This window comes from Meleagris gallopavo, chromosome 8 (genome assembly GCF_905368555.1).
Source record: "Meleagris gallopavo chromosome 8, MGAL_WU_HG_1.1, whole genome shotgun sequence".
Classification (NCBI taxonomy): Eukaryota; Metazoa; Chordata; class Aves; order Galliformes; family Phasianidae; genus Meleagris; species Meleagris gallopavo.
In genome coordinates this window covers 34,653,527-34,675,204 of record NC_139411.1, presented here as the reverse complement: position 1 = coordinate 34,675,204, position 21,678 = coordinate 34,653,527, and the positions used below count along the sequence as shown (strand labels likewise).

The window sequence follows — 21,678 nt, the reverse complement described above, 5'->3', positions numbered from 1 at the left end:
TTTTCACTCCCAAGAATGAGTCAGCAGATGACAGCACTGAAAGCCTAATAAATCTTTTGAGTGTTTGGCTCAACAGTTAGAAAGAGAGGTGTGTTTGTGTTGTAGAAACCTAAGATGTTGGACTCCCAAGAGGCTTTTTGCCTTCAGCTGATTTGAAAAACTGTATTACAGCATAATCATAAGAAGTGTCATTCTGAAGGTTATTGTTCTTTAATACTGAATATGCAGTAAATGGACCAAAAATCCTACCTGCAAATACAAAAACTGCATGAAGACTGTTGATTTCATCCAATACTGTATAGGAGGAGTAACCCCTAGCAACCATAATGGAAACAGCCATGATGAAATACTGATTTGATTCTGTTAAATCATTCATACAGATAGCACATTCAGAAAGGCAAGTCCTAGTAATAATATTGTATAAATAATCCTGATAAAAATACTTTTCAGCATTTGGAAGGAGCATTCTAGAGAATGCTCACAAATATTTGACTGTGAGCTTTTAAAAATTAAAATACATTTTTCCACAACTTGGAGGAAAAATTCTTGCCACCTAATGAACAAGCATAAATTAAATGAGAGACAGCTCATGGTGTATGAGCTCTTGACAAGAAAGACATTGGCACAAGCCCAAACAACAAGAATAAAAGCTTCTGAAAATATTTCATCTACATGGCACCACATCATTCCCTTATGCAGTATCCATTCATACAAGAAATATTAAAAGGATAGTGCTATTCCATGCATCAACGGCTTTAAAATAACTTTCTGAATTATGTCTCAGCAACATAACAAATCACATTATCAATTAGCTCTTATAACAGAAATGACATTCTGTAATATATTTCAGCACAAAAAGAATTGCTTAGCTAAAATTTATGTAATCTAAAAAAATGTGAGGAGAAAAAATCATGTTAAATTTATTGATAATATTTCAGCACAGGAACATAATTTAGGTAGTAGGTGAATGTCCAAGAAGAATAACAGGAGTATGTAGCTCTAAATGCAGAGAAGAACAGCAACAGGTTTACTAGAAACTGATAAACAAGAAGTTCTGACATCAGTCCGCAGTGTTTGTGGTCTAGAATTAAACTGCCTGAAGCAATCAATCAAAGAACTCTCATTACACAAGCTACTATGTCCAAAGCTACCATAGCTGGAGCTCTCCTCTCTTTGCAGAGAGGTGTGGTAGAATAGATGCCAAAATGTAGTAGTTCATTGCTGTGGGTGTTTGCAACCAGGGTAATTACAGTAGGTTTGGGAATGCTATAAAACATCACAGAATCTTTGGAGTTGGAAGCGAGCTCTGAAGGCCATCTAACCCAACCTCCCAGCAGTGAACAGGGACACCACAGCTAGATCAGGTCGCCCAGGGCCTTATCCAGCTTCACCTTGAAAGTCTCTGGGGATGGGGCATCAACCATGTCACTGGGTGGTCTGTTCCAGTGTCTCACCACCCTTGCTGTAAAAGACTTCCCTTATATCTAACCTGAACCTATCCTCTTCATACTTAATACTGTTTCCCCTTGTTTGGGAACAACAGACCCTGCTACGGAGACTGTCCCCTTCTTTTCTGGAGCTCCCCTTTAGATACTGATAGGCCATTCTCAGGTCACCTCACAGCCTTCTCTTCCCCAGGCTGAAGAGCCCTAGCACTCAGCCTGTCCTAGGCACAACATTCCATTCTGGGGATCATTTCTGTGGCCTTCCTCTAGACATGCTCCTACAGGTTTATATCTTTGCTTTTCTGAGGACTCCTCATCTGGATGTAGCACTCCAGGTGAGCCCCACCAGTACACCCCACCAGTACAGAGCATAGGGATGGGATCGCCTCCCTTAACTTACTGGCTATACTTCTTTTAATGCAGTCTAAGATACAGCTGGCTTTAGGGCTGCAAGGACACAGTGCTAGCTCATGTCCAGCTTGCCATTCATCAGTACCCCCAGGTTTTTTCAGGCAAGGCTACATTTAATCCTTTGATCTCCTAATTTGTATTGGGAGTGAAGGTTGCCTCAACCCAGGTGCAACATCTTACATTCAGACATGGTGAACCTTCTGAGGTCTGCCTGTATCTACTGCTCAAACCTGTCTGAGGTCCTCTGGATAGCAACCCAACCCTTTAGTGCATCAAATGTATGCCACAGCTGAGTATCATCAACAAACTTCCTGAGGATGTATTTGATTCTACCTCCACTGATAAAGATATTGAAGGGTATTGGCCCCTGACAACCCCTAGGGAACACCACTCATCTTCTACCTAGTAACAATTAGTCAGATCAGTATGACAGGAAAAATGTTTCATCAGAGATAATGACAAAAGACCAGCACAATAGGAAAGTGAAATAAGGAAGATTACTTACCTGTATCAAAAGATTCCAAGTTTGCAGGGGGAAAGCACCACCAGAAAAAGAACTCCAGAAAGAGCTCCTTCCCCAGTGGCAGTCAGCCCTTAAATGAGGTCTAAGGGAGGTGCAGCCAGGCTCCACCCCTTCTGGTCACACAGCTGAATTGCCTTCACCTGTGTGCTCCCAGGGCTGACCGGTCCTTTCCCCAGGTGCTCAATCAGTGGTTCAGGCTGTGACTCAACAGTTTCCATACACATCTCCATCCAGACTTTGAGCCATTGACCACCACCCTCTGTACTCAATCCTGCAGCCAGTTCTTTCTTCATCAGATAGTTCACCCATCAAATCCTTGTCTTTCCAATTTGGAGAGAAGGATGTTGTGGGGTACCATGTCAAAGGCCTTAATGAAGTCCAGATAGATGACATTAATGGCTCTTTCCTTGTCCATTGATGCACAGACACCATCATAAAAGGCCACTGGGTTGGTCAAGCAGGATTTACCCTTGGTGAAGCCATGCTGGTTCTCCCGTATCACCTCCCTGCTTTCTGTGTGCCTTAGCATAGCTTCCATGAGGATCTACTCCATGATCTTCCCCAGCACAGAGGTGAGACCGACAGGTTGGTAGTTCCTGGATTCATCTTATTTACTCTTTTTAAAAATGGGTGTGATGTTACCTTTTTTCCAGTGACCAGAGATTTTACCCAATTACCATGACTTGAGAATGGCTTGGTGACTACATCACCCAGTTCCCTTAGAACTCTGTGATGCATCTAATCAGGATCCATATACTTGCAGTTTTTCAGGTTCATCAGGTGGTCATGAACCTGATCTTCGCTTACAGTGGAAGGGACATTGCTTCCCCAATACCCTCCTAACAAACCAAATCTTTGAGGGCCGTGTGGCAAGCGGTTATCAGAAAAGATAAAATACATTCCTGTGAATAGTTAGAAGAATATTATTGTAGTGAATAGTCAAGAGAACAACTGTTCCTTGTGAATAGTTAACTCCAATCCTCTGAGTTTGAGCTGTACTTAAACGACTTTGCAACCTCCTAAGCCATATGACTGCTACTTTGGCACCCTGTCTGACGTGGAATTTACCAGATGTCACCCTGCCTGACCTGGAGGCCAGAGGAAAGCCAGTCATCCTACAAGGATATGAATCTGTAACTTTTATATATTGTGGACTGTAGCAGAAATGCTTCAAGCTTCACGGCTTGAAACAGTGATTGACACCTGGTGGAAGACAGGGCCAACCCAGGGGAGCTCAGGGGTAAGCAATGCACCTGAGTGACAGGAAGGGGTGAAGGCAGGATCCACCCCTTCCCAGACCTCATTTAAGGGTTGCAGTGGGTCTGTGCTTATCTGAGGTCTACCATAGGTAAGCAGTTCTTTTTCCTTTGTTTCTGTGTCCACAGCTGCTGCAGCCAAAGTCTCTTTGCCACCCCATTATTACTGCTGTACTTTCCATCACAATATAGCATTGCATGGATAAAGGAACAAACCAATGGATATAAAGCAACAAAAAGAACTTCTTAAAAAAGCCCTTCTGCTGTTAACTTATGCTTTCAGCTGAAGTGTCTGCAGCTAGTACACAAGTGAGCGTATCTGCATTTTAATGTGATCAAATTAAAAATGAAGGCATGTTATGTTCTCTCAAATATTTATCTCTCTGTGGAAGATCTTGGTTATCATTCACGTAAAAGCTAGGTACAATAGTTCTCTGTTAGCAAGAGCAGAATACAAGTAGCCTTTTATGAAATTAGCAGATGCCATTTTCAAAGAAGTAGTCATAAAAGTTTTCATTTAAGCTTAAGAAGAGGGAACAAATTTAATAATGTGCCACTTAAAATCTTTATTGCCTAAAACTTGTCTCATGAGAAGTAACTTTATATGGCTTAATCCTATTTTTAAGAAAATGCGTTAGGTGTTAATAATATTTATGGTATATAAAATATACACCCTGGAATCTTGCAACATATTATGTAGATTTTTTTCACTGTAATCACTGTAGTACATCTACCATGGAATGTACTATCACACCATAGAGAAAATACATGCACTAAGTCAGCGAAGTTCAGATGTAGCTGAAGCCAAGAAAGCAAGCATCTCTTTCAGAAGTAAAAATCTTTGTCTTCAAGATCAATAAGATATGAGAAATGAAAAGAGAAATGATCTTCAATAATTGTAAAGTCTTAATATTTGTGTCATCATTGGCAAGTGAAGTTATTAATAGAAATTATGTAGATTAGTCTGTCTTTCTGAAAATGTTAAAATATGATGTACCTGTATGTGAACTGTTGATCACAGCCTGGACCTCTGATTGACCATCTGAAGCAAGCAATGAGTCAGTCACGGGAGCAAAGGTGAAGGCAATTCACCTGTGTGATCAGAAGGGGTGGAGCCTGGCTCCACTTCTCCTACATCCCATTTAAGGGCTGACTGCCATTGAGGAAGGATCTCTTTCAGGAGATTGCTCCTTGAGGAGTTTATTGCAAGCCTACAACATTGGTGAGCATTTTTCATTTATTATCTTTCCACTGTGATAATCCTACTTAACCTAACTTCTGTACACTTATTGATTGTACTCGTACTTCTCTTAGGTTTCTGGTTTGGTAGCATTGTCCATTAGCATGGGAAATAGTGGAGTGATGGCATTGGTGGACAGTGGAATGGCGACAGATGTCATCTATCTAGACTTTGCAAAGCCTTTAATATGGTCCCTCACTACATCCTCTAAATTGGAGAGGTATGGATTTGAAGGATGGACCATTCAGTGAATTAAGAATTGATTGGCTGGTTGAAGCCAAAGAGTTGTGATCAAAGATGCTGCCCTTGGGCTGGGGCAATCCCAGGTGTTTATACAGACTGTGCAAAGAAGCCCTTGACAGCAGCCCTGTGCAGAAGAACTTGGAGGTCCTGGTGGATAAGAAGCTGGACATGAGCCAGCAGTGTGCACTTGCAGCTTAAGTGACCAACTCAGATCTGTGCTGCCTTAGAAAAGGGATGGCCAGCAGGGAGAGGGAGGTGATTATCCCCCTCTATTTGGCTCTTATGAGGCACCATCTGCAGTGCTGTGTCCAGACCTGGGGCCCCCAGGACAGGAAAGATGCAGAGCTCCTGGAATGAGTCCATAGGAGGGCCACTAAGATGATCAGATGGCTGAATCACCTCTCCTACAAAGAAAGGTTGAGGGAACTGGGCTTGTTTAGCTTGAGAAAGAGAAGGCTCCAGGGAGACCTCATTGTGGCCTTCCAATATTTGAATGGAGTGCATAAACAAGAGGGGCAATGGCTGTTTGTGAGGGTGGGTGGTGATAGGACAAGAGGGAATGGTCTTAAACTGAGACAGGTGAGATTTAGGTTGGATATGAGGAGGAAGTTTTTCACCCAGAGGGTGGTGAGGCACTGGAACAGGTTGCCCAAGGAGGCTGTGGATGCCCCATCCCTGCAGGCATTCAAGGCCAGGCTGGATGTGGCTCTGGGCAGCCTGGGCTGCTGGTTGGTGACCTGCACACAGCAGGTGGTTGGATCTGGATGAGCGCTGTGGGCCTTTGCAACCCAGGCCATTCTATTGTAGAAAGATATTTATTACTGAATTATTTGTGATTTTATTTCTCCTATACTTTAAAAAGTGCTTCCACCTGACACATGATGGCAGAAGAGGGATAAACTGAAGGATGAAATTGTGAGGATGAAAAGTGAGGTCAGTACTGAGCTCTGGCAACATGTCCTTTCATACAACCAGATGTTTGATCTGTCACTTCCCTTGATGTTCTCATGCTTGACATCTACCACTTGAATTAGAACAATCTAGATGTCCACAAAGATGAACAACTTTTCCAGAAATCTCCAATGGAGCTGCATTAATTAGGAATTTGTATTGATTTTCTGAGCACATGTCTGAATATATTTCTAAAATGTTCTGTATTCCCACCTAGCCTTTTTCATGGATAATATTTTTGAAGAAAGTGGGGTTACTGTCACAAGATGAGTTTCTTATTAGAATGAGTCATTCAGGCTTATGTTTTGAGCTTACTGTTCCTTGCAACAATTTAAGAGTTGACATTTTTCCAGGCTATATAGGTGCACTGTGAATCAGATATGCTGTTGTACATTTTTTTCTTTAATTTTATACAAAGGTGTTAATTATGAAGGAAGTAAATGGTAGCTACACTACAGGGAGAGGCGCAGGAAAAAAAAACTGGCCTTTTTTTTTTTTTTTAGAAGTGGAGCTAGTGATTTTCATAGACAATGTACTGCCTCCCTTATGAAAGTGTAATATATTATGAGTGTTTTATAACCTGGGTGGGTACCAGATTATACTTATTAATCAGCTCACACTGACAGTGTCCACGCTGTTATTCTCTGTCTCCATTTTCTGTTCAGTGCCAAAATTTTAAAAGGCAGATCACAGTTCACAATTTGTTTTCTGACAGAGATCATATAATCAATTAGTGCAAGGAAGGCATTAACACAATCATTAGTCAGTAAGGGAAAACACTTTGGTACTATAAGCCAGAAGTGTTAACTTTAGAACTTCTATGGGTAGCACAGAGAACAAGCTTGTAATGACAAGGCACACTTGACGGGACAGCAGGGAATTACAGGATAAGGTGTAATCAGCAATGTACTGGAACAGAAGAAGAATGTGGGAAGAAAAAGTTTGCTATGGAAACACTTAGTATGTCTGTTCTGAACAGACTGACCTTCATTCTAGTACTGAGGCTGTCTGCTGAAGTTCTGAGTGTTCTTGAAGCAGCTGGAACTGATTGTTGTAGTGGTGTGATTGGTCCTTATTAACTGCCTGGCAATACATAGCAGAGAATTAACTAAGAGTCTCTGTTTCATGGAAAGAATGGCTTTCCAAAAAATATCTGCAGTTCTATTCAGTCCTCAGAATTTATCTGTACTTAATTCAAAAGTTTGAGCTTAAGGAGTGAGATGAATGAGTATGAAGTATGCTACAGGTGAGGTGTGTAGGTGGCTGTCTGTAACCATTTGGTTGATTTTGATAGTCAAGTAGCAGCTAAATTGCATATATGAATAAGCATGATAGTATTAATAGTGAAAAACTGTTCTAGAATGTGGTCGCTGAATTGGAGAACATTGCTATTTTTTCCAAGCAGACAGCTATCCAAGCACAACAATACTTCCAAAATTTCATCTCTCGTCGTCTTCCTTTAGCCTGAGGTGCAGCTAGGTGCTCGACTCCTTGCACTGCTGATGTGACTAGAGTTCTTTTCGTGTCATTGTTCATCTGATCCTCATCAGTCCTTTGCTTATAATGATTAGACTTTAGTTGCATAATCTAATGTCACTTCTGTGCACAAATGCATGCTTTCTCCTGCACTGCTGCTCAAGACTAGGCTCTAGCTCAGATGTACCAGGGTAGGTATTTATAGGGATAGATTGGAGAACCTCTTCAGCTGAGGAGATAAATCACGGAGGTGCACTGCCAGTACGTTTTGCCTGTGGAGTGCCTGTTCTTGCAAAATTTAGAATGTGCTGAAGCTGTTCACATCCTTCTCATATAGAGGACAGAAAGAGTTTTCAGCTTTTCAGTTACAGCAGCTTAGCTTTAGGTCTTCATTTCACGTGGTTTGTGTGGACACTGGGTTGTTAAGAGGAATTTCACCTGTAAGTATTTCTACATTCCTGTGCATTCAATGATGTGGCACGCATACCTGGTACACACAGTGCATGCAGAAAAAGGCAACTCCTGCATTTCGCTGCCTTCCAAAGGGATATAATGTACAACAGCTACTGAGACATTTGTAGCCAGATATCTGTACCAAGTATTTATAAAGCAGATGTCTTCCCCACAGAAATGTAGTTGTCGTGTTTCCTGTTCCAGAGACAGAATTTAAAGCAGTACTGTTTCCACAAAGGAAGTCTTGTTTGCTCCTTTGTTATAGTCACATCCATGCAATGGGACAGTGTCCATGGTTGTACCAGTATACTGGTCTCTGTGCTGATTCTGTAAGTTATTTTTTCCTCCTCTACTAGAGGCCACTTATGTTTGTCCTAAATGACATTTATTTTTACTTCATTTGAAAATACTTATTTACTATTTTCGGGGTTTTGGTATTATAAGCACTGACATTAGAAATCTAAATAGTAGGTATATTCAAATAAACTTATACTGCAGTTCTGTAAAGTTTTCTATTTCTTTGTCAGTGTGATTCAAGGGACGTGCCCTACATCTGTACTCCATCAAACAGGGTTACATTGGCCAATATAATCTAATCGTTTGACATTTTTATAGCAATTCATTGAGACTAAAGAGAGATGACTACATTAATATCTTGATGCAGCTGGATAACAGCTGAGCTAAAACTGATGTGTCAAGTGACTACAATGCTCTTAAATTCTCTTACAGATTTTAACTCTTTGTGACACAGGAAAAGAAAGAGGCTTCAATATAAAAGCAGTAAAGAGAAAAAATAGTACAATTTATAATACAGAGCATTATAATAAAGGACATTACTATAAATTTTCTAGGAATGTTCACTAATCAGTTACAGATTATAATTCTCAGTAATTGAGATGAGAATTCAGAACCACGAACATCAGCATGTTCTCTCAGATAATCATTTTTCTGAGGTCAAAATTAAAAAGAAAAGGTTTTAGCCGATGAGTGTGTATTTTATTCTTCTAGCTGGACTGAGAACAAACTTGCCTGCACTGCAAGTATCTGTAGGAACAATCAGGCTGGAACAATGACAGGAAATATGGAGACTCAAAGCACAGCGGAATGCTGAAACTACTTAGGCTTGGACAAGTCACCCCATCTCACTATCAAAGCCTTCCTTCCTTTACCAGTGTATTTGTGGTGAGGAAAGATCTCCCTTGTCTGGAGTAATGGATTTTCAGGTAAGAACAAGCTGAAGGAGAACAGAAAACAGAAGTTTTTTATTTTGGGGGTTTTGGTCTGAACCTGGAGAAACAGTAAACGGAAGAGAAGAAAGGGAAAAATTAAAAGCAGGAATTAATGATGCAACTAGAGCTGGGAGCAGGGAGATATGGATTTATCCAAGTTGATTTGATTGCTTCATGCTTTTTTTCCTTTGACAATAGAGAGCAAGGACAAAGTCTGGTTACTTGAAAGTGGAAACTGATGTAGTTAAGTGCATTTTTTTGAAAAAAGGGTAAGTATATTTGCAAAAGCATTAACTACCTGTCTAGTCGCATCATATGATAATTAGGTTGATTTCTATTTCCTCTATCTATTTCCTCTACTTGCAGAGCTATGCTTGAATGATCCTGCTTATGATGACTGTTTTGTAGAGCTGGTCATTTATAGGAATCCTTGAGCTGCTCCATGCCCTTTCACTTTGAGCAGTACCTCCTCTAGCACTGCTCCGCACAGTTGCATGTGATTTTAGAGGAAATAAAATTTGTATGTTAAGATATTTGTATCTTTGAACATCAGTAGTATATCTTCAGGCTAGAGTTCATGTTGTGTCTTGTCAGAGCAAGGCTATGACAACTACTTTGAAGAGCACCAACACATCCAGTTGCTAGGTGCTCACTCAACCTGCTAGTTGGCAGTGAGGTCTGATGATGCTTTAAAACACTTTTCAAACCATGTCTAGATTTGAGCTATGGAAAATAACATGGATAGTCCCTCTCTGAACTGCTCTGTTTTGTCCATGAAAATGCTTCTGACAGTGTTACTGATCCTGAAGTGTGAAGTGCCCATTTTAAATTCTCATTTTAGAAGTTTTTTTTCTTCTGTATTAAAATCAGCCAGCTTACTTTCATTACTTGGGCATAAGAACAGAATTCTTTCACGCTGAAGTGCTGGCGTAACTATAAATGCAAAGTTGTGGGCAGCCACTGCAGAAGACAGTGTAGCAAGAAGAGGAACTGAAGCAGAATCTAGGCAGAGTTTAAGTACAGACCTTGGCAGTAGACATCCATATGTGAGCACACGCCATAGCTTGGGCACATACAGTGATGTTACCACACACGGCCTTTAACAACACCTACTGGATGTAACGTTTGTGAGAGCTCACTCCCATGGAAATATTAAAGAGTTTAACGGTCTCAGTGGATCTTGATGTGCAAACTAGAAAGTTCAACCTTGTACCAAAGAAGGGTTGATTACTGTACTCTTGGAAGGGCAAATCTTACCATGGACAAAACCTGGACAGTATGCCATGATCTACACTGAGAAGATTCCTTTTTTCCACAGGTAGGTTCCCAGAATCAGGAAGGGCATGGATTTTTTATTTTTTATTTTTTCTAATTTCCATTCTTTATTCAGTAACTAGCAGTTAGCCAATCTTCAGCATTGGTGCGTTTCTTGCAGACAACCCAAAGGAGCCAGTATCACTTCAGTGCAAAATAGTAGCTCTCACTACAGCCGTATTTTATATTCCAAAAAAATAAAAGTGCTAGTTCCATTATAAACAAATCAATGGATTATTGCTGATACATTTAACTAAAACCAAAAAGTCATTATCCCCTAAACCATCAAAGATTTACAGGAAGGACAGTTACTTTGTCTAGGTTGCATAATTAAAATTTAATAAGTGTTCACAAAGCAGAAGAATGGTATAGTGTTGTACTGGCTAATGTTGAAAAATAAAAACATCTCTTACAGCATCATCTAGGAAATTGATGTAATTTCTATGCATTCTTGTGGTGGTAAAATGAAAATTCAAGGACATAAAAAGCAGTTTATCGAAACAACATGTGAGCACATTGTTTGCAGCTGCAATCATACATTCCGGTCATGAAATTGTTAAGATCATTAACAACATTCACAGCGTAATTTAAACAGCCTTTATGGTAAAACCTTCATGCCCTGTACCTAATGCATATGGTGTCTCTTAATGACTATTATACTAAAAATAAAACCCCAAAAACACCAATCAAATAACACCACCCCATGCTCCCATTTTTATTGTAAATCTGATTTTTTTTTTTTGTTATTGTTACATTGAAAAACTTCTACAAACTTTATAATGCTTTCTATCAAGGCTAATATTGTTTCATTGGAGCATAAGTTATATGTCAAAATGTTAACAGAAAGGGGGAAAAAAAAAAGGTGTCCTCTGAAATGATACAGAGAATATTTTAACATGAAAACTCCCAAAGTTTCTATTGTTCCTTGTTGTATCAAAGATAGGAACCTTCAGTAGATAAAATATCATGTTTAAGATACAGAATATTAATGCTAGAGCACTGTGTGGTAGGCATCTACGAAAAACATTTGTTTGCATGCGCAGATGGTAATACTTAATTCCTTCTTCAGGAAAATGCATTTTTTCCCCACAGTTATGGGAATTTTCATAATAATAAACCAAGCAAAATCTTGCCCTTGATAGAAAAACACTTGCAGGGAAGTGGGGAAAGGAAAAAAAAAGGGAGTTACGGACAATGAGAACTGCTGATACTGTGCTTCACCAGAATGATTAATTTGTGGTTGTTCAGTGTAGGCTTCACTTGATGGAAAGAAAACATTTGTGATGCCTCCATGTCCTATTAAGTCTAATTGATTCTCCACATGAAAGAAGAATTAATTAGATTCTAATATTAATTTCCTGTTTTCCTAGAAGAGCTAATTTTCACCTCATTCTGTTGCAATCTACATTTTTACATCTATGCTGCACGTCAAAGCGTTTGTCTAACAGGGAGATAAGATGATATAAGACAACTGTAAATGTAAACTATTTAAGTGTTCTAGAGGAAGTGGTGTGAAAGGAGTGCAATCAAATGTTACCAGTGGTAGCTAGGCCATGGGTTACATGCAGAAATGGGTATTAACTGTTTAGGCAAACTCTGAACACAAGATAGAGCTTCACACAAGGAATGTAGCTGTAGATGATGAGCCCTTGCATATCATTTAGATCTTGCTTAGCTATTTTTAATGTTTAATTCATGATGAACTGAATGAGTGCTTGCTTCTATTTCTCTTACACACTTTCTTTGCTTCAATTTCTTCTGCTTTGCTACTTCCCTTGTCAATGAAAAAATAGATCTCTTCAGAAAGCTGCTGGGGAACACCACCACTCCCAACCGCCATCTTGCATCTCTTACTCTCCTGGAAATTAGTGGCACTTCATGTACCGTGCCCTACTTCTGTGCCTCAGATTCCACTTTCTCCTGTCAGACTTTCACCTTTTTTTCTATCCTGATAGCCTACTTCTCAGCGAGTGCCTGTAACATCTATAAACCCAGTGTTCCAGATTATGTTTTCCACTTACCTTTTGTGGTACTGTTAATGTTTTCCATCCCAACATCACACCCTGCTTTTTTTCCTCAGTATTCCACTGCTTGACCTGTCTGCTCAGGACACAAGAATGTCTCCTGTTCTCGCTGTCCTCTTTATCCTGCATAACCTAAGCCTCCACTCACGTGGGTTCAAACACTAAGAGTATACAAATCTTGGCTTTTACTTCTAATATATCTCCATATTTCCTAACCCTTTGTTTCAGCCAGCCTCTGTTCTGCATGTTTCACAATTATTTTCAACATTCCATATCCTAAACTGTTTTTCTGATCGTCTCTCCTGAGATTTTTCCATGCCTGCTACTCCTCTTTTCTCCAATCAACCTGTTATTACCCACAGCAAGACTGTCTCCTGTGGTCTGGGAAGCCATATTCGTTTCTCCTTTGAATAGATATTCTCACAAAAGCTCACAAAAACTGTAAGTAAGAATTGTACAATAGTAGTTCAGGATTTCTGACTGGAGGTATTCAGGTGGTTAGACATTATGGACTCCTCCATATGAGCTGGAGGGAATCTTGCCTTCTCTTTCTAGCGCTTACGACTAGCCAAAAGGAGGAAGGGCTCAGTGTCATGACCTTTTAGTTTAGTCTCATACAATCTCACAGTTCCTGTTCTTTTTCCTTTGTACTGTAGTTCTCTTTTCCTCACCAACTAGCCAAAGTTGTTTGCCTGCTCTGTGGCTGAAATGTGAACATTGCCCTAACGTTGCTCTATGAATATCTTCCCTTTTGAGTGCAGTAACCCAAAGCCTCATGTCAGACTATCCACTTCACTGTGCACAATGGAAATGTGACCTACAGCCAACTTCACACTATTTATTTATGTATGAGTGTGTTAGTGGAGACATTGCCTTGATTACAAACTGCTGGTCATAGTTTACTTATAGAAATAAACCACATTCTCCTTGGTGCAATATTCTAAAAGACTCACCTACACAACTTCATGATGAGTAACTTGTATTAGGATGATAAAGATAAGCAATAATGATAATGTAAAGATAGGTAGCAGCAGATATAGTTGTCTTAAACTGGTTTTGGATCACCCAAGAAAGGTAGCAATCACAACTGAGTAATAAAGGAAACACCCCTCTCCAAGGATCAGGGCTCACCCAACACTCCAACAGAGGTAATCTCCCAGTAGAGACCCTTCCCATCTGGCTGCCAGCCTTTAAATGAGATTAGGGAAGAGGTGGAGCAAGGATCCACCCCCACTGGTCTCACAGGTGAATTGCTTCCACCTGTGCTGCCAGCACTGGCTGTGTCCTAACACCAGATTCTGAATCACTGCTTCAGACTGTGACCTAACAGTCCCATACAGATGATAATCACATTGCAAAAATAATTTTAACTTCTTATTTCCTATGTTTTCCATGCATCTTCATGTTGTGCCTTTCTTTTCCATTACTTAAGTTTTGATGCTTTACTTTCATATGTACAGAAAAATACTATACATTTCCTCAAATTCTCAGGACATAAAATACTTCTGTTGCTTTTAATTAAATATTAACACTACTGCCAGTTCCTCGTGATTTAATATGTCTACTACTATTAATGTGTGATTAACCTAGTTCAAAGTATGCTTGAAAGAGAAAATGTGAGTCTTAAATGCAAAGATTCTTTTTTTAAAAACAAACTAATGAACACAAAGGTGCGCATACAAATAATAACTCAGTGTCTTAACCCTCCTGTATTAGAATATTAAAAAAAATTAAGAGCCTTATACATGTATTGACTTTTCTGATGTAGATAACATGGAGTTAGCGGTAAAGAACAGGAACTGTGCAAAGATGTAGCTTTCATAATGAGGTTTATAGTTTGGGTTTAATATTGAGCACTGTGAAAATTCAAGTTCACGAAGACTAAAATTATATTGTAAAAGCCAGCTATCTAATGAAATTCAATGAGTACCAGAACCACAGGTGGCTTGTAATGAATTCTCACACAGCCAGCTCAAGTAATTTGTAGAGTAACTCCCATTCTTAGATCTAACCTTTCTAAAATGAAATCAGGGAATCTGAACAACCTTTCTACTAAGAAAATAATCTGAATTTTATCTGTTTTTCCTAGACTGGCATTAAAACAAAGAGCATCACGTATATAAAATTAAACAAATTAGTTATTTTAAGTAGCATACTCTTTAAGTATTATACTCTGCTATATCTTGCAACTAAATTTCTCTAATAAAGAGAATTGACAAATAGGTACAAGATTGTCACCCTCTTCACCCCCCCACTAAAGGATGGCATCAGTTGATTTATTTCAAAACTTGCCATTAGTACAGATTTCTTGGCACAGAGGACATAAAGAATATGAATGGCTCTTAAAGTCTTGGAAGTATGGATGGCTCATTCACGTTGTTGGAAAATTTAGTGGCCTGAACAAGGTTCTCATCTGGGATAGACATAAGTGCAGAGACCTCATGCTTCCTCTGCTTTTTCAGTAAAAGTTTCCAAACAAATCAAAAGGCACTCAAGCCTGTCACTCCATGAATCTCTGTGTGGTTGAACTTGAGTCACTGTATGCTAAATATTACTCGTTTTCCACTAGTGTAATGAAGTCATGCATCACTTCATGTTTTTGCCCAGCTGACTAAGGAGCAGTCATCAATGTGAAACTCTTTTCTTTGCTGTATTATGCACAATAATGCTGGGCTTCCATTCTTTTACACCAAGGGGCAAGTAGGATTGCTGAGACAAACGCTGAGAAAGGGACTCGCTTTCTGGCTGGTCTTTGACTGCAACTGCACAGTCAAGCAGCTCTGATATGTACTTGGGAGCTCAGAATTTCAAAGTTAGTGTCTATGGAACAGAGCACAATGGCCCCGATGACATCTTTAGTATGAAGTGATGGGGTAACGAGGAAACACACTGCTGTATTGCATTAATGATCATATCTACCTTTTACAAGAGACAGATTTTGTTTCCTGAAGCTGACAACTGAGCAAAAGAATTGCAATTTCTGTGTTCATCTCCATTTTTCCTCTAAGAAATGGTGCTTCGTACTGCCATGATAGACAACTGACTGCCTCTTTTGTCCTGGGTGAGCGTTGCTCTCTCTGAAGTTGGGTTCATGTTAGACTCTGCAGACTCTGTGGCGCTACACCTGAACATCTGTATCAGACACTTCCTGAACTGAAAGTTGAAACAACAAACAAGAAAAATCAAAACACAGGAGGAATTTAAAAACATTTTCCTATTATTTTTTGTCTTCACTAGAAGTCTTGGAAATTGTCTGTGTCCATTGGTCATATACAGAAAAAGCTGCATAAAATATATTTACCTGTGGCACCACAAAGAACTGAGAATTTAAAAAGACACAAACTGCTAGAATGCTTCAGTCTAAAAAAAAAAAAAAATCATTTTCCTCTTACGCTTGTTGCTAGCCACATCTAATTGAATTGAATTGGTCATTTCTGAAGGCTCACAAGTTGCATTCATATGCTAATACCTAGATATTCAAAGATGGTTTGTTTCCATCACATTCATATCCTTGAGCAAGTTAAGATAAGCATACATCTACCACGCACTGAGAGATCAGGGTACTGTCCACAGGATGTGGGACAACCAATAGTTGTTTGTCACTGCAGGACTAAATCAATAAATGCATTCATCTCTTCACATTCAACCTTCACTTTGCTATTCTACTTCTTTTCCTTTATACCCCAGTATTCTGCCTGATGCCACCCCCTCCTACATTCACAGCACATATCTGTTCAAGGTTCTAACGTACTTGCTACCTCTGGCTCAGGCACGATCACTCTGGTTCATCCCCTTGTCAGTACTTCTCTGTACCCATTTCTCTGACCCCATTCCAGAGAAGACCCCATCACCCAGGGACATGCAGTGCTGCAGCTTGCTCTGTACACACAACCACAGATGCAGCATTTCCCCTGATGAACCTCAGAAGCAAGTCGCTGGCATTGCATTCCAAGATAACTATGGAAACGTAATGGGACAGTCTTGGAAATAGAATCTTCTCACAGAAAACTACAATAGTTGATGTTCACTAAGAGTCGATTTTCTTTTCCAATACCTAAATCTAATGATTACTAATATTCATATTTTAATACTGAAACACAGCACAAAACTCTATGCATTCAGTAGACACATAGTCATTAAAAAAATTCTAAATTATGGGTATGGAATGCTGGTTAACTGACAAGGTGGAGAGAAATTATTAACTACAAAACAATACTAAATACTAAAAATATGAATTTTAAAAAGACACTAAGAGCATGCAGTACCTGTTTGTTCATAAAGACATAAATAACTGGATTATAAACAGTAGCCGTTTTGGAAAAGAAAGCTGGAATTGCTGCCAGATGAGGATCCAGTTCAACGGAAGGGTACGCAGTGGCTAGGATAGAAAAGGTGGCATATGGCATCCAGCAGATCAGAAAAGCAATGATCATAACAACCACCATTCTAGTCACTTGTCTTTCAGGTTTCCTGGCAGTTTTCAACCTGCCTTGTGTATCTGACACCTTAAAGAAAAGACAGAATTCCAGAAAACAAACAAGGCATTCAAAGAGTGAATACAGTGGAAATCACTAACGATGAGATAACATGTACAGGCATCAGTGAAGGCTGTTAGGTGCTGAGCAAATATAAGATATTCCCAATCCAAAAAATATATAACCCTTCTATAGCACTTCTTCACAAACACACTACCGAAGTAGAGGGCAACCCAGCCTCCTTTTCAGCAGAAGTGTTGTCATATTTGGAAAGAAACAGAACAGCTGCTTATCTGTCAATAATACTAAATGAGAGTCCTGAATAAAGGTGCATTTGAAAATGATGTATAAAGATTGTTGAAAGAATAATTATCACTGGTTCTGCACTGCATTGATCTTCCAGGCAAGATGGAAAGGAGGAAGGGGGAAGTTTGATTCTTTCCTGCTTACTTTAGCCCTCCATCAGTCTTCATGCTTTTATTTGAACTAATTTATTTGTTCTCCTACTACTTTTTCTGTGTTTTAGTAGTGCTAGATACATTTCTGTAATTAGCCAGCTCTAAGTGTTTACAGGTCACAAGTCCTGCTCAGCAGGGTCACACGCAGCCCACTGTTGGTGTAACACCTGGGCAGCGAGCAGTGCAATACCTGCCTGCAGCCCTGGCAGGCGCAGCACACGGCTCTGCCAGGCAGCCTCGGGGGTCTGCAGCCCTGCCCTGGATGGAGTTGGATGCAAAGTGCACAGTGACTAAGCTGCAACTTAGAGCACAAGAGAAGGAATGCTTTTGGCATCACATCCAGGACCAGATGATCCTTACTACTGTTTGTTTGGTCTTTTTTTTTTTCCCCAGCCTGTTTGTTTTTAATTGAACTTTGAACAGTCGTTATCAACATTGTACTACTTGATTTTCTCAGTATTAAATTGAAAAAAAAGAGAAATCCTTAACAGAAACAAATGCGTAACTCCTGTTCAATTTTTCCCCCTTTTTTTGGGTGAAGGTATCTACAAACACACACAGTATTTCTCACAGGACACTGGGAACATTCAGCCCTCATTTTAAGATGTTCTTTGCACAGCCTCCAGGATTTACTTTTCATTTTTTAAACTAAAAAATGAGTGCAAAAATAATTCTTTAACAAGACATAAGTGAGTACATTTGCTGCCTGGAAACAGTTCTGCTTATGTCTGATCCTTATGGAAATCTAAATGTGAAAATTCCAAATGATTGCACACATACAATTTCAAAAATGTAACTTGAAAGTGCTTCTTCTTACCTTTGTTAGCTTCTGCAGCAGTTTCCCATAGGATACCAAAATTACCAGTAAAGGCACTATAAAACAGGTGGTAAAGAATGCAATAATGTAGGAGCGATCATTATAAGCTCCTGAATACCTGTATAAAACACAGAATACATCACGTACTTATTGTGGTTATTTTCTCAGTGTTCAGAGGTGTCACTAGTAATTTCATCAATTGTTGTTAATCAAAATACCCACATGCAGCTTTAATCAAAACATCAGAGAGAGCCCATGGTCATCTCCCTTCCTCTGGGCTAGGAAAGGTTTACTGTTTAAGACCACGGGCACAGAACCAAAAGAACTATGGGGTGAGTTAGGTGGGAAGAACATGTAGTCCAACCTCCTGCTCAAAGAGCGGTGAGCTATGCTGCTAAAACAAACTGCTCAGGGCTTCATCCAGTCTTCTGAAAATCTACTTGTTCTCTTTGAATCCTGACAAAAACAAACAAACAAAACCCACATATGGAACAGTTACTTTCATTAGAGATGAAAGCTCCTCCTTTTGGGAAAATGTTTTAGAAAATATTTATTCTTAACTCTGGAAATTTTTCTGGGTTGTTATCTTTGTCTACCTCTTTTTTGGCACAGAAGACGATCATCCTTAACCCTTTCCTTTGGAACTGTGCCCTCAAGAAGTCACGAGCTACAAGATTAAACTCTACCACACTCTGCAAGGATAGCCTTACCAATTAGGCTCACAAGTAGTTCCAATCTTACTGGTGGTGTAGCTGCTCCAACCCATGGTTGGTGGAATTGTCCAAACAAAGGAAAAGGTCCACACAAAGGCAATTCCTTGGGCAGCATGCTTCCCTCTCAAGCGCATATTTCCCAGCGGGCGGCAGATCACGACATACCGCTCAAAAGCCAAAAGAGCAAGAGACCAGAGAGCCACAATGCCTGCAGTAAAAGACACAGCATCAAAATCAAATAGGCTTACTGAAAAGCAAACCTCGTCCCACACCGCAGTCACAGAACCATTTAGGTCAGAAGGCATCTCTGGAGGTCATCTAGTCCAGTCTGACACGGCTCAAGCAGGTTCTACGCAGCAGGGTGCCCAGGATACATCCAGTCAGGTTCTTTTTCATTTTTCATTTGAACTTTCCAGTTTAACTTCTCTGGGCAACTCGTGGCCACATTTGACTACTTACCACATCAGGAACATTTTTCAGCAAGACAGGTTTTCAAAAGATGGGCAAATCATGTGTGTTGCTTCAATATTTCATTAAGAGCACAAGATTTTCATACTTGTCCATTTCGTTAGTATAACAACTACAAAACTAAGCTTCTAACTGCACCTCTTAGCTCACAATGAGCTCACACTTTTTCCACTAGGCTTTGCTTTGAAGAACTGCACATTACTGTAGCTTCCAAATTAACAAGCGAAGATATATATCTTCAAAACATTATCTTTGCAAAAAATGTCATATTTCAGACTGTCATAAGCTCTAACCTACAGACTGCTGCCCACAACATCAAAATATCAGTTTATTTGGGACAGATCACCTGGGTGATCACCAAAATCTTGAAATAGTCTGATCTTACTCCACAGGACATGCCTTCCATGCCACAAACCATCACAGTACCATCATCTCTCACAGATAACTTCTCTGGGCGTTCTCAGCTTTATCAGCCTGAGAGCAAAAGAGGGATTCCTCTTCAGCTGAGGATCAGCAACGCGTTTGACTCAGAGAAGTGACAGAGTTAGGAGAATGGCTTTACTACACAGCTTCTGAAACAGCACCCAAATGTCAGCTGGCAGCAACACAAAAGCCCTGTGGGAGGTAAGAACAAACTTGTATGTCGATGTAATTAGATGTTCCATTTTAAACTCATTTTCTATTTACCCTGTAGAGGTGTATTTACAATGTGAACAACCTGGTGATGATTTATTTTCCCTTTTAGAGTACTTCAATATGTTTCACATACTTGGAAAACGAAGCCAAGAGAAAGAATCACAGGAAGAAGCAAATGAGAAGGGTGGCAGCCACAGGCACAGCTCCTCAGAACAGCTGCAGGACAGCTGACATAAGATGTTTCAGTGACATAATATTGTCCATAGTTTAAGAATAGCCATTTGTTTTCTCTCTCTTGTTTAACCAAATACTCATGCTCCAAGAGACAAACCTGGCAAATAATTATACAATGAAGTGTCTGTTTTTTTTAAATCACATTGTTTTCCCTGCAACTATTGCCATTCCTTTAGCAATTTTTTTTTCTCATTATACGAACTATATTCAGAGAACAGTATAGAAGCAGTAAAAGGCTGACATATGACAGCAACAGTGGCATGCATTATTCACTCATATGAGATCCGCCACAGAACACACTAACTGGAAAAGATCCAGTGCATTCACAGGCATGCAAAGTCAGTGACTTAGGAAGCTACAGGATAGTGAAACACATCAAAGGAAGCTGAAGGAAAACAAGATACAACTACAAACAATATCAAGCTTACCAAAAAATGTGACAGCAAATCCTTCCAGTACACAAGCCCAGTGCCCCATATAGAAGTAGCCTTTTAGATTGGCTAAAAAGCTAATGGTGCCACCAGTCAGCGAGACCAGGAAATCAGCCACAGATAAGTTCACTATAACGTAATTGACAGGTTGTCTCAGCTGCTTGAACTTAAAAGTTACCAGGATCACAGCCAGGTTCTCAGCAAGAGACAGGGAGGTCACCACGAACATCACTGCTGCCACAAGCCTGAAGTGCCAGGGCTGGATGGAGTCCAAGGGACGGTGGAAGGGATCCCATCGAGCAGGACCAGAGGAGTTGGACAACAGTGACTCATTTCCAAGTGCTCTGAATACATCCATCTTTTCCCCCTCGCTAATGAAAATAATATTGGATAATAATGAAGTTTTTAGTCTTCATTATTCAAGATTAAAAGGAGAAACCAAATATAAACAAACTCCATGCTTCTGCTTTCTGGTAGTAGTTCAGGAAACTATATGGGAAGAGGGATACGCAAGGGAATCTCTTGGGGTGCCTTCTGCCCTTCTCTGCTGGCAATCTCCTGCCTCTCTCCAGCTGGAGCCGATGCTATGTCTTCGTAATAAGAGCCAGCTATGGAAGATGTAAGTTCCCTCCTTCTGTAGCAGCTACTAGCAGTGCTGAAATCAGATCATTCCTATTCAGTGGGAAAAACCAGAACGTTTGCCTGATCAATTCCCGACCTCCAGCACAGTGAAAACAAAGCTTTCCTTCTGTCAGCAGTGAGGATGGAGTGATCTTCCCCACATCTTGCACTGCTAGGAATATAGCAGAGGGGGAAGCTCCTGTCTGACTGAAGGAGGGCTGCCCTGAAAAGATTAATGCTGGACTACCATAGCAGCTGTA

At 40.0% G+C, this 21,678-nt stretch overlaps 1 protein-coding gene and 1 long non-coding RNA gene across 3 annotated transcripts; one reads left to right on the top strand and one right to left on the bottom strand.

Moving 5' to 3' along the window:
• Nucleotides 1-8,954: 8,954 nt before the first annotated feature.
• LOC146543910 (uncharacterized) lies at nucleotides 8,955-20,941 on the top strand. The gene is made up of 3 exons (XR_014884871.1): nucleotides 8,955-9,221; nucleotides 19,889-20,120; nucleotides 20,242-20,941. It is a non-coding gene; the product is annotated as an uncharacterized LOC146543910 (long non-coding RNA).
• On the bottom strand, nucleotides 10,702-21,287 carry LOC100547373 (opsin-VA-like). 2 transcript variants are annotated; one of them, XM_031554546.2, is made up of 5 exons: nucleotides 20,795-21,287; nucleotides 19,026-19,236; nucleotides 18,316-18,433; nucleotides 16,831-17,070; nucleotides 10,702-15,718 (listed from the first exon to the last, which is right to left on the bottom strand). In XM_031554546.2, exons 1-5 carry the CDS (start codon nucleotides 21,153-21,155, stop codon nucleotides 15,569-15,571), a joined length of 1,080 nt encoding a protein of 359 aa, XP_031410406.1. In that variant the 5' UTR covers nucleotides 21,156-21,287; the 3' UTR covers nucleotides 10,702-15,568. The 2 variants fall into 2 exon arrangements, with proteins under 2 accessions (XP_031410406.1, XP_085085966.1); XM_085229840.1 differs by having other exon boundaries at nucleotides 16,831-16,943; nucleotides 18,316-18,371.
• Between the last annotated feature and the right edge of the window lie 391 nt (nucleotides 21,288-21,678).

Excerpts from the sequence above, each read along its gene's own strand:
- LOC100547373 (XM_031554546.2), bottom strand. The coding sequence starts at position 21,155 with ATGGATGTATTCAGAGCACTTGGAAATGAGTCACTGTTGTCCAACTCC. Across the intron at positions 19,237-20,794 it reads ATTTGCTGTCACATTTTTTG|GCATTGTGGCTCTCTGGTCT; the intron begins GTAAGCTTGATA and ends CTTTTACTGCAG. Across the intron at positions 17,071-18,315 it reads TGCTGCAGAAGCTAACAAAG|GTGTCAGATACACAAGGCAG; the intron begins GTAAGAAGAAGC and ends CTTTTCTTTAAG.